Consider the following 21,038-nt stretch of genomic DNA (forward strand, 5'->3'; position numbering starts at 1 on the left):
ATTGACTGTGCTTCACTTGTGAGATGTTAGCAGGTGCTGCCTCTTCAAAAGCATTTAATTAGAATTGATAACTTGGCCATTCATAGCCAGCTTACGATTCAACAAAGGATGACCCCGGGTTAAATTTAGCACTCATAACATAATTTCTAGTTGAATCAAATGACTGCAAGTTTTAAAAGTCTGTGACACTGCCTGTGCAAAGATTCAGAGTTGGTTTAAAGCGGCTCAATTTTGACAAAAAACTATTGTGATCAGTATCTTCATCTTGATTTTTTCACATGATTATTCATTTACCTAACAAGCAATATGGGGTTACTAAACTTTAAAGTATGCATTTTCATGTGCTTCATTTCCTCCTAACTTTTAACTTAACTGAAGTGCACGAATGAAAAAAAAAAGGTTCACGTTATATCGAGTTTAACACCTGCCAAGCACTCATTGCCCCCTGCAACTATCTTTGATTCATCTGTCCAGAACACATTATTGTAAAAACGCCTGGTTTGCATTATTCCAATCTGTAATTTAGCTCTAATGGGTTTTTTTGGCCAACAAAGGCCATTTTTGTGGCACATGTCCCAAATACATCAGATTTGCCAAATTTTGTTCTGACTTTAGACTTGTGTGCCTTGACATCATCGACTAAAAGAGTTAGCAGCAGATCCAATCGTTTGAATTTTGAGGGATTCTTATGAGCTTCTTGGATCGTCACATGGTCTTGGAGTTTCAGCGTCTCTCCAGTAGAGCTGAATAACAAAGTCTTAGCTGTGCTTTGGCTGGTTGGTTGGTTTGTTGGTCTTGTTGAATTTGGAGAGGGGACCAATACCGGATCAGATTGGCAGATATTTGAAATCTTAAGGATCACAAACTTTTGAAGATCTTAGTGATTATTTGAAGTGTTTGGGATTAGACTGGATGACTGAATCGTCATCAGGTTCTCTGGCTATTCTAGTTACGACTGCAGCAAGTTCAGTATTTAAACCGATTTAGCAAAAAACATAGATTTTAATTTGAAATGATGGAAAGCTGCTAGTGCTAGCAAACACTCACTTTGCAAACCAATCTGTTGTTGTGTGAAGCTTTAAATTGTGCTCAATTTTATTTTGAGTTTTCGGAGTGTTTTCTCAGTTTTACATTCGATTTTTTTTTCTTTTCCTTTCTTAGGAAATAAGTTGGCAGGAAAATCACTAAAACAGAGAGCTCTTCTTCTTCTGCCACGATGGCACCACATGCTTTAAACCAAAAGAGATTTAAAGCACCGAGGCTGTATCTGTCAGATCCTAAGGAGCTATTTATTAGTTGCCCTAATATGAAACACATAATTGTAATCTTTATGGCTTTAAAGGTATCCAAAATTTATATCAATTAATTTTTAACAATTTATTTAAATAATGAAGATGGTGCCATTTGCTCAGGAGCATCACTGTTATTTCTTGCCATTGTTTTAAAAAAGTTGCAGTGTTTGGTTGTTCAAGTCTGTTGAAAAATTCAACAGTTTATGAGATGTTATGTTCATCCAGTGCACCTCTTTTGGTAGAAAAAACCCCCAACATTTGCAGTGTGAAACAGCAACAAACTGGGACTTTGTTTATGAGTTTGTTTGGTTTTTTTGCATTTCTTTGCGACTTACAGTTTGCAAAATGACAGTAAGCTTAAGCTCTGCTGAATCTCATTTAGGTCTTAACTTCCCTGTTGTTCTGCATGGTCTCCTCCCACCCTGATCTGTGTCTGGTGTTGGCGTCCAGCTGTTCCATCAGCACGACAAGTGGTTCAGGAAACTCCCTCATTGTTCACTGACCAATCGCAAACACACCAGAATGCTGTCAACGAGCATTTTCCACCCAGTGGTTTGCATTTGCCTGCACCTGTGGTTTCGGCCCAGAGGGCATGGGATGCATGAAGGGGGTGGGGGGCAAAAAAGGAAGAGGCTGGGCACTGGCGTGGAAAGGAAGTCAGATTTCGGATTAGACTGTCTTTCTGTCTGTCGAGATTAAACGTAATAGATTCATTCTGAGTTTCCCTCTTTTTGTTATGTTTTCCTCAAAATGGATCAGAGGCCAGCTAAGCCTTACTACCCACCCGTATTTGCATTTTCGCAATTTGCATGAACTCATTGGAGCTCGGAGGCAACTTACGGTTGTGTGTGCACATGTGCAGGCATGCGTGCGTTCCTGGCATGTGCTTTGTACTTTGACAAGCAAAATAAAGAACTAGTCCAAACAATCTAATAAACGTGGCCGAAAGAAGCTGCGCCGCATTCCCTGGGTTCTTGGCCCCAAATCACCTGGAAATACAAAGCGTTTATTTTCCAACATTTACTGGAATGTTAAGAAATTACATTCACCGCCCCTCGCTGACTTATCACATGTTGTTACACTGTATCACACTGCAGCTGAGAGCCTACTGAGGAGAGTTACTAGGATAGATGCTCAGTCTGCACTGCAGTGCTTTGCTAGCCTGGGTTGTGAATCTTATCAGGCAGAGTTGTGGTAGTGGATTGTGTGTGTGTGTGTGTGTGTGTGTGTGTGTGTGTGTGTGTGTGTGTGTGTGTGTGTGTGTGTGTGTGTTTGTGAGTTTGTGTGCCTGCGTGTGTGTGTCCAGGCCCCTCTGGAGTCCATTAATCCCAAATCTAACAGACTTACTGCAGAGGCAGCCTTTGATGTGTGCTGAATCCCTCTCTGGAATATTGGATGCTGCTTCCATAATACCCACTTCCCTCTCTCTTGTCAGGAATACATTGTTTTGTTTTTCCCCCCACGACGCTGATATTGTCCGGCAGGACAGGTGGCTGCTGTGTTATGAGTTTGTTTACAATTCAGGTGTGTTTTTAGTGGTTCTGTGATCTGTAATTTTACATCTCTGAGCTCCTTTAATCCCATTCTTATCTTGTGTAAGCCTTCTAATCTTTGACCCTAATCTTAAAGCGTCACATAGAATGGGGCAGTGCAGATTGACAAGAGTTGTTTTTCTCACCTTCAAATTCAATGCATACATTTGTCAGCGAGAGCTGGGGTCCTCCAGCCTTGGGGTTTTCTGTCTTATGAGTTGAGTCTGAAAGGTATTTATTGTTATATATTTCTATTTATTTGTGTTTTATTGCAGTGGCCGGGACTTGAACCCAGCCTATTTTAAAGCCTCGCGCTTATAACCCTCTAGTCTCAGGAGTGAAACAGATGGAGAGGCAAAGAAAGTATAAATTAGATAGTGAGATGGAAAACACATTTCTATTTGAAATGATTATCCTCCCCGACGGCTATACTAATAGACTGTTATTGCATTTCCGTCAGTTTCTTTTAATCTAATCATGCTTATAAACAGATGAGTGAGAGTGTTAGTGTTTGCGTATATTCATCCATACAGAGACATAAGCAACCAGTGTCTAGACGGCAAACACCAATTTGGCTGGCGCATGGAGGAACATCAATGCTAAAGCAATGCTGCTGAAACACTAGGCATGTTCTTCTGCATGGAGAGGAGATTGCAGTGACAGACAGAGAGCGATAGGAGGAGGAGGAGGTGGCGCAGCAGAAATAGAGAGGCTGGCAGAGCTCGCTGTTGCTAATACATCCAAAGTGTGTCAGTTAGCTCTCTAAATGTGTTAGGCCCCGGAGCTGAGAAAGCCAACACCATCGACTCAACCTACCGCACTTCACCTTTCCACTTAGCCTCTGTTCAACACCCGCCAATACCCTTGGAGGGGGTGGGTGGGGTGGGATGGTTGGGGGTGTGGGGGTTTTTCCAGTGCTGCTCATTGGCACGACTGATCAGATGACTCGGTGCTAAAGTGTACAGTTTTCCTATTATACATATTAGTCTCATGAGTACACGTCCTGAAGTGCTGAATTTAGAGAAGGTAGGTGGTATGCAGCGTGGCAGGTAGCTTTACAGTTGGTGTGCTTTCACACTTACTTCCCTCCTTTGGCAGCTTCGCTCCAGTGTTCAGCAGGCAGTCGGGGTGTGGGTGATCCCATTTTATGACAGTAAGTCATCATACTATTTTTTATATGACAGATCATGCATACAGAAGAAGTCATTTTAACTTGAATATATGCCATTTATTGTGTAGCTAGTATTAACTTGTGCCATAATATTTAAAAATACATGTAAATGGTGTACATTCCTGTAAAGAAATTACATATATATACGTATATATACGTATATATATGTATATATATATATATGTATATATATATATATATATATATATATGTATATATATATATATATATATATATATATATATATATATATATATATATATATATATATATACACACACTGAACAAAAATATAAACGCAACACTTTTGTTTTTGCTCCCATTCCCCATGGGATGGACGTAGAGACCTAAAATTCATTCCAGATACACAATATAACCATCCCTCCCAAACAGTGGTCACAAATCAGTCCAAATGTGTGGTAGTGGGCACATCTGCTATATTGAGATAATCCATCCCACCTCACAGGTGTGCCACATCAGGATGCTGATCTGACATCATGAGTAGTGCACAGGTGTACCTCAGACTGCCCACAACAAAAGGCCACCCTGGAATGTGCAGTTTTTTGCGCTATTGGGGATCTGGGGACCCAGAACCGGTCAGTATCTGGTGTGACCACCATTTGCCTCATGCAGTGCAACACATCGTCGCATGGAGTCTATCAGATTGTCAATTGTGGCCTGTGGAATGTTGGTCCACTCCACTTCAATGGCTGTGCGAGGTTGTTGGATATTCGTGGGAACTGGTACACGCTGTCGTATACGCCGGTCAAGCACATCCCGAACATGCTCAATGGGTGACATGTCTGGTGAGTATGCTGGCCATGCAAGAACTGGGACATTCTCAGCTGCCATCTGCCCTGAACAATGTGAACCATGATTCATCCGTGAAGCGCACACCTCTCCAACGTGCCAGACGCCATCGAATGTGAGCATTTTCCCACACAAGTCTGTTACGGCGAAGAGCTGGAGTCAGGTCAAGACCCCGATGAGGACGACGGGCATGCAGTTGAGCGTCCCTGAGACGGTTTCTGACAGTTTGTGCAGAAATTGTTTGGTTGTGCAAACCAATTCTTCCAGCAGCTGTCTGGGTGGCTGGTCTCAGACGATCTTGGAGGTGAACCTGCTGGATGTGGAGGTCCTGGGCTGGTGTGGTTACACGAGGTCTGCGGTTGTGAGGCCGGTTGGATGTGCTGCCATATTCTCTGAAACGCCTGTGGAGACGGCTTATGGTTGAGAAATGAACATTCAATGCATGGGCGACAGATCTGGTTGACATTCCTGCTGTCAGCATGCCAATTGCACGCTCCCTCATTGCTTGTGGCATCTGTGGCATTTTGCTGTGAGACAAAACTGCACATTCCAGGGTGGCCTTTTGTTGTGGGCAGTCTGAGGTACACCTGTGCACTACTCATGATGTCAGATCAGCATCCTGATGTGGCACACCTGTGAGGTGGGATGGATTATCTCAATATAGCAGATGTGCCCACTACCACACATTTGGACTGATTTGTGACCACTGTTTGGGAGGGATGGTTATATTGTGTATCTGGAATGAATTTTAGGTCTCTACGTCCATCCCATGGGGAATGGGAGCAAAAACAAAAGTGTTGCGTTTATATTTTTGTTCAGTGTATATATATATATATATATATGTAGTGCATATATATATATATAGTGCATATATATTGTGCATGATCTCATATTCTCGTGTTGCTGTTCTTCCTACGCCATCATAGTAATGTTAGTTAAGCATCAACATCGCAAATGACCAATGATGTTGTTAACCAGGAAGTTATCAAAAGCAAACCCAGCATTTACTGCATTTTATTAATGAATAAAGCAAAAGCTTAAAGTGTTCATCATTTCTTCTAAAAGATTTCTTATATAAATGAGGGCCTTTTTCTCTATGACATCAGAACAACATGACTAATGTTGGTCCTGAACCAACATTATTATGATGATGCAGGAACAACAACGACAACACGGCGATATCAGATACTCCGTATGATGTAACAGCTGATCCATCCCTTATTTATTTCATCATTTACTCCAACATTTTTGCACTCTGGACCTTTGCGCATATAAATAGACAATAACAATATGTAGAGCATATGTCACGCTGATACTGTCCGTATCCGGAGGCAAGTTCCCTGTATGTGTGCGCGTACTTTGCCAGTAAAGCCGATTCTGATTAAAGGAATTGTGATTACACTTGATTAATGTAGACAGACTGACTTTCTGTGCTCCAGTGAGTCAAAGTGGAAGAAAAATGAAAATATTATGCACACTCTAACAAGCAGGCTTGGTCTGTCAGATTAGTCTGTTTGAAAACATCTGAGTGGTGTCATGTCAGGTACGTGATTAAATTCACAATTATTATTTTTTTTTTTTTGTGGGGGGATTTTCACCCAGGGGATGCTTTTAGTTCAGCCGAAGTAATGTAAGAGAAATACACATTTTTAAAAGTGTCACTAAGAAATGCGAAATGCTCTGGTTGGTTGGTTTTTCAATTCTGTAGAATTTAGTCTGAGAAAAACGAATGTCATAGCAAATCACAAGGGTTTGTCCTCCATCGTCATCTAGTAATATTTAAGGCTTCTTGCAAAAATTACGATTAAAAAAATTGTGATTTGCAACACCGATACTGATACTTGGTAATTGAAAAATCTGATAGATTGCACAAGATTTTCTTCTTTCACACACATTAAACAAATTTCCAAAATATTTATCAAGTATAATTATTTATGAGTTCTTGCTATGACAACATAACAATGCGGTTCAGCTAATATATAATATGTATTGCTGATATTATTGATCAGGCTCTGCTGTTTTACTTGCTAAGGAAACAGTATTGCTAGTAGCAACAACCTGTCGAATATCCACAAGGCTTGCAGAATTTTCCATTTGCCCTTCTTTTGTATGATAATGCATTTTATCTCAGACTTCGGTTGCAAAGCAGAATAGTGCTATCATTTGATATGAGGGAGAACCATGTCCTAATGCAATAGTAAGGTTAGTACTATTCTGCTTTATGCTGTGTGTGTAAGTGTTGTATTACAGTGATGGTTCTGTGGAGACAGAGCGTCAGAAGCACTTTCCCTAATCCTGCTAAAGCAGCACACATGGGAATGATTACTTGCACAAAGCCATGACACTCTGAGTTGTTCAAATCCTTTTGTTCAAAAGAGAGCGACAAACAGAGGGGCAGACAGAGAGCGGGAGACAATAAAAGAAAGTGATTTAATTCAGTAAATGTGACATCATTTTATGTCTAGTTGATCTTCTTGTTGTATGGGTTGCCCGAATGAAGCCTCCACAGTTCTTCGTGTTGTTTTGGGTCGGCTATCAGGACAGGGCCGCGGCGCTTTATTTTTAGGCAACAAATCGAGTCAGTTTAAGAAAAGATCCCCCAATTCTAGAGCAATGGAAGTGGATCATTAACGCAGCATGGCTAAAATGTAAATATTTGTCGGAGGGAAGCACTTCAAAAGATGACCCTATGTGAATTAGAAACAAAAGGTTTCCTTTCATTCTTTCTTTAATAGGGTGTTTTAAACCTGTTTTCTCCTTGGATAGAAACAGGATTTCTGTAATGAGCTGGTGAGTCACTGATTCTCTCGGCTTAATTTTTTTTTTTAATTCCCTGCCTCCTCCCTCTTTTTTTTCTCTTTCTCGCTCTCACTTTATTTCTTGTGCTCACTGTCTCTCTAAATGGGCCAAGGCAACTTTCTTTGCCGTCTACTGGGGGAAGGAAGTAGATTAAGGCTGTTAACAGGCAGAAGGATGCTGATCAGCCTTTCTGGTCTCTGCTCTAATGCTCGGTCCATACTGTGCTCTCCTCCTCCTGAGGATCCTGGGCTATAGGCTCCCTTTGAACACATTGCGTTTGTTTTGAACTGGCATGCGGTGGAAGAAGTGCTGTTTAACTGAAAAGCCCATTTGATTCGCACAAATATACCCCGAAACGATTTAAAAGTGTCATGCAGAGACGAAGACAAAAGAAGAGAAAAAATAGAGTGCACTGTCTTCACATCTGCAAACAGTAAGTAGTAGTGAGTAGAAATAAAGCATTGTGCAGGCCTGCTGTGTCTATTTGTGTTGCTTATGAGTGAACATGCTGTGATGCGCACACTCTAAAGACAAGGCACACACAAGTACGCTATATTTAGATGACAAACTGCCATAAACCCAGGCTAAAGGGGGAAGAAATAAACAAAAGAGAGAGGGGGGGAGAGAAGCAAGGCGGTCCAGAAGCATCCCCTGTCACGGTGCAATCCCCCATGTCCTAATTACACAGGCTTAGAGGAAACGGAGGATTAGCCACTGATTCACCACACTTCTCGCCTCATCTTCTAATAAGTTCCTTTCTTGTCTCCTTGCCACCCTTTGTGCCACCCTCCATGTCTTTCTCTCCAGGTAAAGGTAGCAAGATACTATTGACTTGCGGCTTTCTCTCTTTCTTTGTTACATCTTGTCGGCATGCCAGGCTCAGAGAGCATGAGCATGTTTTACTTTCAAACACGTCGCCATAAAGAGTCTTAAAGAGGTGTTTGAAAATATTACTCACCTGTGGATCTGTTTTTGAACATTTATGTAGTTCTACATGCTTTCAATATAAGAAAAAACATTTAAAGATTATTTATAGTACAATTTCTATATTTATTTTTACAGATATTTAAAATATTTTTTGTAATCCTGTATTTATATGACTTTATATGGCTTATGCCAAATGCATATTGATAACCCATTGCAGGATGTTTGTGAGGAATTGTCTTTAAAGTCCTCTGGACTCTGGCAACATTAAGATTTTGTTAAATTAACTTATGATAAACACATTGCATTGGAGCTGATTAGTGCAGAGTTGTTGTAGAGTTAGCTTGTATAAACAATGGCTAATGTTCTTCAATGCTATAGATTTTTCAGATTTATTGTTTGCTAGGTATAAATAGCTTAATGACAGTAGGATAGATGTCTGAGGGCTGTTCCTCTCAGACATCTATATCTAATAGCTTCCCTGTGGCTACTCTCCTGAAATTGCTCCACCATTAAAACACTTACAGGGTGAAAGAAAGAGGAGCGATCTATAGCCAGAGGAAATGTGAATTATACAAGGTCTTAAGTCACAGGTTGGAAAGGAAGACTTTTTTTTCGGGGGGTTGGGAGGATTGTCCGTGGAAAGAATCTGTCTTGACTGACCATACATATTTAGTGAGCGTCTCTGACTGCCGTGAACACAGAATACTCAGAGCTGCTGCATGCTCGATAATATATATTTTTTCTTTGTTTATTCTGCGGTTAGCCTTCTTTTCCTTTGTTTCTGTGTCTCCAGCATTGAAAATCTCTTATTGAAGAACACGCAGAACTTGGCTGAGCGGGTTTCTCAAACACAACAGTGGGAACTTTGTCACATGTCGAAGATGTGGTTACAGATAAACAACAGTTTGTCTGTTCTCAGCTCTTTTTTGGCTTTGAATAGGTTCCCGTGGCCGTTTATTACTGTGGAACCTGTTCTTCTAGTCTGAGATTTGCCTGTCAACAAACAGAGAAATGCTGACATTCACCTCTTTTTTATCGCACTTGTGCGTAGGCTGACCTTTGCTAACAATTAAGCGGGTGGAAATCTTCTGTAATTGATATTTTTGTCAGGGAGCTCATGGATTGTGTGTGAATTGCAAGTCTAAAACATGTTCTCAAAATGCACTAAATTCAGGGAAGTCTATTCATATTCGAACTGGGTATATTAATCGAGGTTCATTAAAAACCAATCGATATGTCCTCAAGTTGCCTGCACACTGGCACGGGAAAACTGTAAGTGGTCACTCCGCAAGGACGTCAACAGGCACACACATGTGCGCTCACAAGCAGCAGCGGTTATAAAACCACGTAAATCATTTGCAAACACATTTGTATTTATAAGGACTGCATCCCACATTTTACTGCCCTCATTTCTGCTTTGTGTTAAAGGAAAAGTGCTGTTTGAGCACACCGTGTCATTTAAGCTAAGGAGCATCCGCCTGCCCTCATCTACACAACCCACAGACCCTTCTTGCCACCCACTGCACACAGCAGTGCTTGCTCATCATTGATTGGGCTTTGTGTGTTTGTTTTTGTTTGAATATGAGCTTATGCTCCTCTTCCTCTTCCTCTTGAGTTTTTATCCCTCTCTCTCCTATGCACAAAGACTCTTTCCCCAAGGTGTTCTTTGAACAACTTAGCCAGGCATTAGCTGACGGAGGGACTTGTAGCTCATGAGGGAACGCCTGAAGAGAGGACGTGTTTGATCCTAAGATATCTGCCCTTGATTCTGTCTCTTCTGTGCCAGCCACCCAGTGCTCCCCACCGCCGCTGCCAAGCATTTCTGCCTATAAGTCGGCATTCTTATGCCTCCAACTGAGATAAAATCTATCACGCTGGAGAGGACTACCCTTCTCATTGTGCAAAGTCACCCACTGCACATGAAAAATAAAATCTACTCACTCAACATCTCTAAGGTATGCTTTACATCGACTCCACAATTTAGCAGGAACATAAGTTAAAGAGGAGCAAAAAAGTCTATTTAAACATTCAGCTTGCTCCAAATTACCAATTTATATCACATCACAGGCAAAATTTAGTGTTGTTTTTGGTTTCAAGCGGAGCAGTAGACCGGCGTAAAATGCTGGTCCCCTAGCAAACTGTGATGAGTACACCAAAGCAGCAGTTTCATGGAAATACTATTGTTTTCCAGCCTCTTGAAATTAAGTTGGCAAAATATACTGGCCAACTGTAGAGAACAGCCAACGTTCCCAGCACAGCTTTGTTTTAGATTCATAACAGTATCGGATGCAGTAATTCACTTGAGTAATGTCCTCATTTTCAACACAGCAAAACTGTGCTGCTAAAAAGAAATATAGACTGACTTTAATCTGGAAGAAACTAAAGCATAACAGGTCTGTCAACAACTTAAATGACAGAGGCAGCATAAAACCACTTCCATAGATTTTAAATGCATTTACATTAAAATCTATTTCATTAATAATCATTAATTAATACTGCTTTCTTTTATATATAATTTATTTTCTTGTGTAGCCCCTCCAGTCTACCTTGACAACTGAATTCTTGACAAGATAATGTAGCACAGTCGGCTCACTAAGGCCCAAAGTCTGAAATACTCTATTTAAGTACTGTTTTTGGTCGACCGGCGACCTGAGAAGTCAGATATTTAGCAGACATTAGGCTCAGTCAGAGTGGAGACTCTCTCATCTGTGCAGTCCAAATATTTAGTTACCCTGATTGGCTGAGAATGTGGGAATGTGTGTGCGTGTGGGGTGGGTGGGTGTATACGGATGGATCAGCTGGGCTAGATAGAACTAGGTGAGGAGATTAAAAGGAAAATGACACACACACATGCACACCTAAACCCACACTGCGAGCTCCCCCAGGTGAACAGGTGCAGTCATGGTCTGTCACAGATGCTCTGCGCGATTCGTCAGCTGCCATTCCTCCTGTCCACCTTGGGTGGTATGGGAGAAATTCACCACAACACAACCGCAAATATACACAAATGCACTGACTGATTTTTTTTTTTTTTTTAGCCTCATAGGCTACTTCTGTAGCTTATAGAGCTGTCTAAAGACTCCCCAGGTGTGACTGTGAGGAAAACGACTGATGAAATTTATGATTTGTAACTTTTTAACAAGTTCTTGAACTTAGGGAGCACTCTAACATGCTATGGATTTTCCCAGTGTTATGTTTTTGCTAGCCGCAGCCTTTGAGTACACCTCCCTCTTGGTTCACCCCTCCCTTCTCAGGAACCACAGTGTGTGACAGTGGGACATTAATCACAGGGCTGGGTAATAAAGCGAGGAGGGATGGGCATGTAGGGCCAGGGGGGCAGGCGTCTGGAGGGAGAAAAGGCTGTTTAGGGAAATCACACCATGCTTTATGACACACACTGATACACAGGCGCACTTTTACACTCACAGGTTTCGTTGCACACCCTGTGCACATCATATTGAAAGCATCCAGCCTAAAACTTTGAAAAATTAGTTGAAGAGGAGAGAAAAAAAAACAACTCATTATTTAGAGAGATGTGACCATTACCTCTCTATTAGTCACTGCTTTGCCTGCTTGTGTCATGTGTGTGGTCCGGTTCTTGTTAATGAAGTGTTAATTTAGAAAGACTTTCTTTTTGTCAGCAAATGAGAGGGAGGTTTTTGGTTTTTTTGCAATTTAGAAAGACTCAATAGGTGTTTGCGGCTCATTAAAGAATAACACCTTAACTGCTGCTGTGCTGCTGAGGTGAATGGAAATTTCTGTTAAGCTGAAAATGTGAAACAGTAAAAGAGTGTGAATGCATGTGATCACTTACTAAACGATAGCACGACACAGTTCTTTAATCTACTGGTTGTGTAACTTTTCAGCCTCTTTTTTTTTTGGTAACATCATCTTCATTCTTTCTTGGCTTTTCACTCTGGAAACTCGATTGTTATTCATGTAGTAGGTTTATGAAAGGTTCCCGATTATAGATCCTACACTTCTGTGAAACACAGCTTCAGCCCGGTAGATCCTTAAGATCGACCTATTGAACTGACTGAAAGCAGAAAAAAATGTAAACCAAACTTTTGGACTATGTAAAGACTCTAATTCAACCATTACTAATAAATCAGCTTTAAATCTTCCTCAAAAGACGTGTTTTTTGCGATAATTCTTAAATTCTTAAAACTTATTTACAGTACATGGATTTCCTTGGAAAACAAGGCCAAGGACAACATCACAGAGGAATTCAAATTGGTGTTAATAAGTATTAATCATATACAAAATGTTCTGTTCTAAATTTGATCAAATGTAGCATAACAAAAAAGGGTAATGGCTAGCTTTCAGTTTAGCTAGCTCTCAGAGAGATTTAGGCTACGTTCACACTGCAGGCGAAAGCGCATCAAATCCGATTTTTTTGACCCTATGCGACCCATATCCGATCATGCTATGACAGTGTGAACGGCACAAATCCGATATTTTCAAATCCGATCTGGGTCACTTTCGTATGTGGTACTGAATCCGATACATATCCGATGTTTTAGAAAGCGACTGCTGTTTGAACGGTCATGTCGCATTAAATCCGTCTTCTATGTCACCGACACAAGACAGACGCCAATTATCAGCTCCGGAGAAGACATCGAAACTGACAGTGAAACTGTTGGGAAGAAATCGTTGGAGAAACGTGAACATTTTATTTGTACTGTATAATCTGCAGATTCTGACAGAAATCTGCAACTATCCTTTGAAGCACCGCTCCTCTCTAAAACAGCAATAAGGATCATTATTAGGTTATTTGCATTATTATGTAAATTTACATTATTATGTAAATAACAAAATAACTTAAAGCAAAAATTGGGAAACGGAAAGTCCAAAGTCTTTATATCAACGGCCATCTGTCAAACAATATTGTTTGCTCTTGGTCTAAACAGAGCGCGTTGTGTGTGACGTCTTCTTTTGCGCATGCGGACCGCTTTGAGCGTTCACACTAGAGCGTGTTTGCTGTCGCATTTTATTTGTAGTGTGAACGAGCAGACAAAAAAAATCGGATTTGATCAAAAAATCAGAATTGAGCAATAAGACCTGCAGTATGAACGTAGCCTTAATGCTCAATTCCGATTTTTTGATCAAATCCGATTTTTTTTTGTCTGCTCGTTCACACTACAAATAAAATGCGACAGCAAACACGCTCTAGTGTGAACGCTCAAAGCGGCCCGCATGCGCAAAAGAAGACGTCACACACAACGCGCTCTGTTTAGACCAAGAGCAAACAATATTGTTTGACTGATGGCCCTTAATATAAAGACTTTGGACTTCATGTTTCCCAATTTTTGCTTTGTTATTTTGTTATTTACATAATAATGTAGATAACCTAATAATGATCCTTATTGCTGTTTTAGAGGAGCTGTGCTTCAAAGGATAGTTGCAGATTTCTGTCAGAATCTGCAGGTTATGCAGTACAAATAAAATGTTAACGTTTCTCCAACGTTGTCTTCCCAGCAGTTTCACCGGATGGCCAGGAAGCGTTCGCGATGTCTTGTCGGGTGCTTCTCTGGCGCTGATAATTGCCGTCTGTCTTGTGTCAGTGACGTAAAAGACGGATTTAATGCGACTTGACCGTTCAAACAGCAGTCGCTTTCTAAAACATCGGATATGTATCGGATTCAGTACCACATACGAAAGTGACCCAGATCGGATTTGAAAATATCGGATTTGTGCCGTTCACACTGTCATAGCATGATCGGATATGGGTCGCATAGGGTCAAAAAAATCGGATTTGATGCGCTTTCGCCTGCAGTGTGAACATAGCCTTAATGATGTTGTGGGTTACATGGTGTTACTACTGATCATTAGGTCATTTTAAAGACAATAAAGTTCCTTCATTCAGCGTTTTTTTTTTTCTTTTCACCAAACGTATTATCTTATTCTGGCTCATCTCACAAAACTGATGTTGACAAATAAAACAGTGAACACGAATCATGTACTTATTTGCTTTCTTTTGAAACATTGTGTCCTTTTGCTATTGCTGAAATATTTCTTAGAGCAGCTTTCTGACTTTTATATCCATTTTAATGTGCTTTTAGCATTGAAGATAACTGGCAGCTACAGAGATGTCCTATCAAAGTCACTGTCGCGCATTCTTGAAATTTTGCCCGTAAGTAAGGCAATTAACCCTGCTAAACGTAGCAGCTCTGTTTCTCTTTAAGAAAGTATTCAGAAGTTTAAAAAAAAAGGTGTGTGTGGAATTAAACCTTTTTGCTGGCAATAGAGGTATAATACATATCTGATTTCAATAAAGGATTCAGGTCAAGAGTCTACGATATGGCTACAAAGATACAAAAATCAACCCTGCCTGACTTTGACTTGGAATTTTGATAAGTGTTACAGTCCCACTTTCCCTTGAAGCTGCAGCTGAATCTTACCTCTTCTTTCTAACGATAAGATGTTCTAGTCATCAATCGCACATTTTTTGCTAAATATGAGTGGATCACCCTCCTGCCTTTCATGGATTCCCATTTATTTCACAGACACTGTACTGGCCTTTTTGAGACTTGAATGTAAGATGAAGTCTAAAAAAATATATATATCTCTTTATAATGTCAGTGCCTGGTGTTTAGGCCAGTTTTGTAAATGAGTGAACAAAGAAAGATAAAAAAAAATCTCTGTGCATGGTGAAAGTATATATTAATATCTTCATTTTCATCTCAAGGTTTTGATTTTACAACAAATATCTAGAATACCGACTTCAAATTGAAGATGCCAAACGAGTGCAGGTATAAAGCGGTGGAGATATAATGCAGGTAATGTGCTTCCTCGATGATTGGCTAATATAAATAGGAAATATTTATACTGCCGTATCAGTTCAGATGAGCAGATTTTCAGTCAATCGGTGTAGCTTATATTGGACCACATAATCGCAAGAGAGAACCTGCTGAGCATGCCCCTGGTGGCCATATCAACACAGGCAAATGTGTCCTTGATCCAGACATCTACTGCCCTTCCCAGAGAGCTGGTGAAGCCTAGGTGAAGAAAGTGAGAGAAGGAGGGAGAGTGCGAGATGAATGTCACCTCTGCTCTCATATGTCATATTGGTAGTCATAGATATGAGGAGAACGCCTCAAGGTTGAACGTGCAGCTGAGACATGAATAATCTATCAGAGGATTCCTCCAACTAAACAGAGGGAAATATGTCAAAATGGATTATTTATAATTTAATTTACACGTGTTGAATGGACAATCACGAGACATTGCTGAGGCCAGATGAATTGTTTGTGTCTGGAATTCACACACTGGTTTGTTAACCAAGCGTGGTTACATGTATTCCCTGTACGCTGTAGCTTGGTGATGGATCACAATAACAGCGCGTTGTCATTAGAAAGTGCATTCAGGTTTGTTTTTTTGTTTTTCATGCACAAGCTTTGGACCGAATCGCTTTGACATGTTGTTTATACTTTCTTACCCAAATCACTTTTTGCACAAAACACAGGCACACACTCTCCCATTTCTCAGTGCGTGCAGACGCATGCACTCACCCCCACACTATTTAAATGTAGTCCGTCTCGTACTGGTCTGGCCTCTGCTTTCCAGCTCACCTTATTTCTTCTTCAGATGACTGCTTCAGCATGGGAAATGTCAAGCTCTCTTTGCCAGCACTGTTTGGCTTCTTCAAACATTTGTGAAGTGTTAAGCTCATCTCTACAGCTTAGGAGGGCAGTCTCTTAGGAATCTAGACTGCTGACCCGCAACACAGCAAAGACAGCCTAGCCAAGTGCACTCAAGCACATCCACTCTGCCTGCTCATTCGCATCAACCAAAGATTGTATTAGTCCCAAGTTTGTGGTCTCTAAAGCAGCACTCTCACCATGCTGCAGAGGTTCATGCATTGCATAATGGAATTGATGGGGGTAGCGTCGCAGCTCTTAACAGCAATGTTGTCTTTTCACATTTAGTTGGAAACAATAGTGGAATGCTGCACTTAGTAGCCTCATTTTAACTGCAATTAATGTTGCCTTTAAAACAAAGCCAAAGCAAACACTCTCCTTGGTAACAAATTCATCTAAATTCCACCTACCGATTTGCATTTCAAGAGCTGAAACCACAACAGGCTTGTTAGACGAAGATAAATTACGCTGATTTTTAAAATGTGCTTTGGTTCCAAACTTAGTGTGCAACAATGAAGAAATCAAGGTTTAAATCATTAACAGTCAGCCAGTAGGGTTGCCAACCGTCCCTTAAAATACGGAATCGTCCCGTATTTCGAAACAAAAGTACACGTCCCGTATTGAGCTAATAAGGGACGCACTTTGTCCCGTAATACAGTGAGAATCAAAAGTAGTCTATAAATGTTTATGGAATTAACACTTTGTTTGAAAACATAATTCCCAGCCCCTCTCCTGCTTTGTGACCAATGAGCTGACAACACACTTACGAGTATGACAATTCAGATTACCACTCATCTCATTGGTCGAGGAAAGGTCGCTTACGGAGAAAATACCGGAAGACAACAAATGACCACAACAAGAAGCATGGCCAACAGGGGAACAAACGCCGACTCTGCGGTGCAAGTCTCGGATGACAGTACACCTAAAGCTGGGCAAACACTGTGCGATTTTTTCAGTCACGTTATTCAGCTCCTGCTCAAACTGCACGATTGACTCGCAGTTGGTAGGTCACGACGCAGGTCTCACACTATACCGCCCGATGCTCTGATGCGACCTGAGTGCTCACACTGTGCCTCCATAAAATGAAGGTTATAACAGAAAATCTGTCGCGCTCTCTCTCTCCGTCTTACACTCACACAGACACACACACCACCACCATCAACTTTGCTAAATTGCTAATGAAAAACATTGATTGGGCAGCTGTGACTGAGCAGCAATGTAAATCCAACTATTTTCACGGTTGTTGTGGTCGTGATAATTTTGTGATGCCACATCGAAAAGGCTCGGATGAGCTTTCCAAAGTTCTACAAGTTGTGCCTCCATCGCTTGTGTCCAGATCACACGCTGCACAGCCGTGCTGCTCCATCTTTTTCACCGACGTTTACGTGTTTGCGCGCGAGCAGTGTGAGCGGCTGTGGTGACACCCTCACGAGCGATTGATGATCGGGAGCTGGTCGTGAGGTGTTAATCGCTTCTCGTTACCCCACGTATACTACACGATGCACGATGAAGGCCAAAATCGGTCCGATCACTCAAAAATCGGCTCAAAATGGGCCAAAAATCGCACAGTGTGAGCCCAGCATTAGAGCAGCAATGTTTGTTCCCCTCAGAGAAAGGGAAGAATGGGAAAAGGAAAACACCTGGCTGGAAAAAGTTAATATGGGCATGTGCAGTGAATATCAGCGCTATGTGGCCAGAAGTGTGATAATATAATTTATTTTGTGTAATAAACAACTGCAAGAATAGATGATTACAACAAATAGATGACTAATACATAAAAGTAATACATAGATGAATAATGATGATGAGTTATGATGCGTAATCATCGGAGCAAGTGGGTTTACAAACAGGAGCAGCTGATTAGCTTTAGAAAAGCTGAAATAATACCTCAACTGAAGCCAATTGTACTAAATGCACTAAATGTGCACTGTTACAAGAATGTTTTTCTTTCTATTGTTTTCTATTATTTTAAGTTAAGCAGGACAGAGTTCTTTTAAAGAAAGATTTACTTATATTCTCAAAAGTTAAGCATGACAGGCTTCTGTTTAAGAAGGAGACCTGTTTTATTGTGTTAATGTTGTCATTTTGAGCTAAAAATAAATGGCTAAATGATCATTTGTTTCCCATGTGTTCATATCACAAAGAATACACATCTACTTAAATCAAATTCAAGTCAAATGGTTAAAAAAATAATTTCACACACAAAAAAAGAGCTAGAAAATTCACCACACTGGGAAGGGTGAAGACAATTGGGTCGCCCGGCCCTGGCCACGAGGTGTCCCTTATTTATTTTTCAGGGAGTTGGCAACCCTATCAGCCAGAGAGGTGAAAGAGGTGACAAGCTGTAATGAAAATGAGCAAGAGAGATGGCTATGTTCAATTATTTCTGTCTGCCACCTGTTCTGCTCTCACTTTTACTGGGCTACATAAACAGATATGAAAATCCTGTGACTAGAACTGCCTTGCTTCTCTCCCTGGAGACAGCTGCCTTAGTGTTGCATTTCTGCAAGAAATTGGAAATATGGTGTTTACCATATATGGTTCCACAAACAGAAAGAGGCGCATGGCGTATCTCAAAAGTAATATGCAATTAGCTTGAGCTCTTTAGACGTCTGTGCAAATAACCTTTTCTATTATACCGGAGATGGCTGTTAAATTTTCCTGTGTGTTATAACATTTGTGAGATTGCCCCAACCTGTCCCTTTTTAAGTTTATGCGTCTTTAACTAATGGCGTGATAATGTTTTTCTGTCACATTTACAGTATATTTCACGGTCACATCTCATGATGATGGGAAACAAGGACCTATTTGTGTTCATTTTATTTGTGCTCTTGGAACTGTTCAGATATTGTCTTTCTGTGTGTCCTCTTGATTTCGTCCCACCCAGCCAATGTAGAAATTCCATTTAGTATGGGACAACAGATGCTTTTTTTTGGTTGTTTGTTTTGTTTCATTTTTCACATTTTTTTTTCACTTATGCCCAAAAGGAGGGGAAAAAAGTGCTTCTTCTTTTATTATTATTCTTTTTAAAACCAAGTTCTGGATCCGTTTGACACAGGCATGAACACTCCCATAATCAGCCAGAGTGTGCATCCTTCTGCATAGAGATGAAAGCGGGGAACACACACACACACTTATACACACATGCGTGCACACGCCAGCAACAAGAGCACACAAATAAACAGGCACAAACACACAGGGAAGAAGCACAAGCCATTTGGCACAGCCTCTCTGTCTAGGGAGGGCTTCAAAGCCCACTGACATGAATTTATGATAACGGCACTATGCCTTTGCCAAACCTCAACTGTTGTTGTTTTTCCTCTTGCTCCCTCCCCATCCTTTCTGTATGCTTTGCCATCCCCTTGATCAGGGCTTTGGAAATTGCTAGCAGGTGTCCCCCAGTCCCCTTGAAAAGCTATGTGCACGTACTATATGTGCATGTGTTCATGAATATAAGTGTGTGTGCATGCGTGTTTTGATAGGGGGAGCCTGATCGGGCACTTCCTTTTTTGCATCATTTCATTAGGACTGGCTCTAGTTCTAAGACTTAAGGCTCCAACTTCCTGTGCAGCTCAGTTCCATGATACTTCTATGAATCTTCTACCCTCTCCCTGTGTGGTTGTACTCAATTCTGTGCTCACTACTGACATAAAGATCACTTTCTTCTCCGTCCACTCACTCCTTCTCCCTTTTTTTCTCTCTGCAGATGAGGATTGTCTGAACTGTACAGAGGAGTGCCGAGTACTCGGTCATTCTGACCGCTGCTGGATGCCCCAGTTCCCCACTGGAGGAAACCAGGCAGAGGGTATCGACTACCGCAACAATATGTTTGTGCCAGCAGGGATGGAGACTGTGCCAGAGACAGAGACCTACGAGACTGTCAACCCCAATGGCAAGAAAACATTCTGTACTTTTGGCAAGGAGAGACGTGACCACACCGTCCTGGTTGCCAACGTCAAGCCCTACTTGAAGGCGAAACGTGCTCTCAGCCCACTGCTCCAAGAGGTACCCTCAGCCTCCAGCAGTCCTACCAAGGGCTGCTTCACCATGTCTCCTTGCTCCTCAGTCAAAAGCCCCGCCGACGGGGCCGAAGGCAAACCACCTCCGGCCACCTGCTCTGGTCACTATGGTCCTCCTGATGGTCAGTACCTGTCACCCACCAAACAAACCAGAGAACAGGGGGTCTACCCTTCCTTGCCTCCTTCAGACCCAGTGGCCAAGGTGCTCGCAGAGGCTCGCTCTAGGATCAGCCAAGAGGCAGCAGGTGAAATGGAGTGTGTCCTGGAGCAGGTGGAGCCAGATGCAAGCCGTGACGGAATGGACGCTGACCAGGTGGTGAGAGACATCGACAAACTATTGCAGGACTGCAGGGGAAGTGAAGCCACTGGCACACTCAGGAAGTGACACAAAGAACTGCAGCAAAAAGAAGTCAAGACGGTAGAGAGAGGAGTAGGGTGCTATTCCACAAACTCTCATACCAAAACTCTCACCAAAACAAACTGAAAAAAGCTTAAATGGCTCTTATGACAGGAGCTCTTTTCACTGTATTTGTCGTAAGAAAACACTGAACATTTAATATATCAGTCATTCAGCACCAGTTTCGGTGCTGAGATCCCTACCAACAGAAAGGAACTTGGTAACAAACATCTGAATTCTTCTGAATTTATAAACTCTTATGTTTTGGATTCCTAAGCAAATTGCAGAGGTTCTCGCCTCAGGCACCTCGCAAGCTTATTATCTAAGTGCCCACCAGCTCATAAGTGTGTTGTTCATGGTCTCGTGAAATCCTACATATTTAAGTGTGTAGGTGGATTTCTGTTATGTGTGATGGACATGAAAAACGATCGAAAAAGGACTATTTATGGTC

At 41.4% G+C, this 21,038-nt stretch overlaps 1 protein-coding gene across 1 annotated transcript in view; it reads left to right on the plus strand.

Moving 5' to 3' along the window:
* pcdh17 (protocadherin 17) overlaps window positions 1–20,575 on the plus strand; it is a 66,375-nt gene extending 45,800 nt beyond the window's left edge. Inside the window, exon 4 of the mRNA XM_085356148.1 lies at window positions 19,878–20,575. Coding sequence (XP_085212274.1) covers window positions 19,878–20,575 — 698 coding nt within the window. The remainder of the gene's footprint in view (window positions 1–19,877) is intronic.
* The last annotated feature ends 463 nt before the right edge of the window (window positions 20,576–21,038 follow it).

The sequence above is a fragment of the Diplotaxodon limnothrissa genome, linkage group LG1 (genome assembly GCF_057381915.1).
Source record: "Diplotaxodon limnothrissa isolate DT_005_m linkage group LG1, D_limnothrissa_male_GT1.1, whole genome shotgun sequence".
Classification (NCBI taxonomy): domain Eukaryota; kingdom Metazoa; phylum Chordata; class Actinopteri; order Cichliformes; family Cichlidae; genus Diplotaxodon; species Diplotaxodon limnothrissa.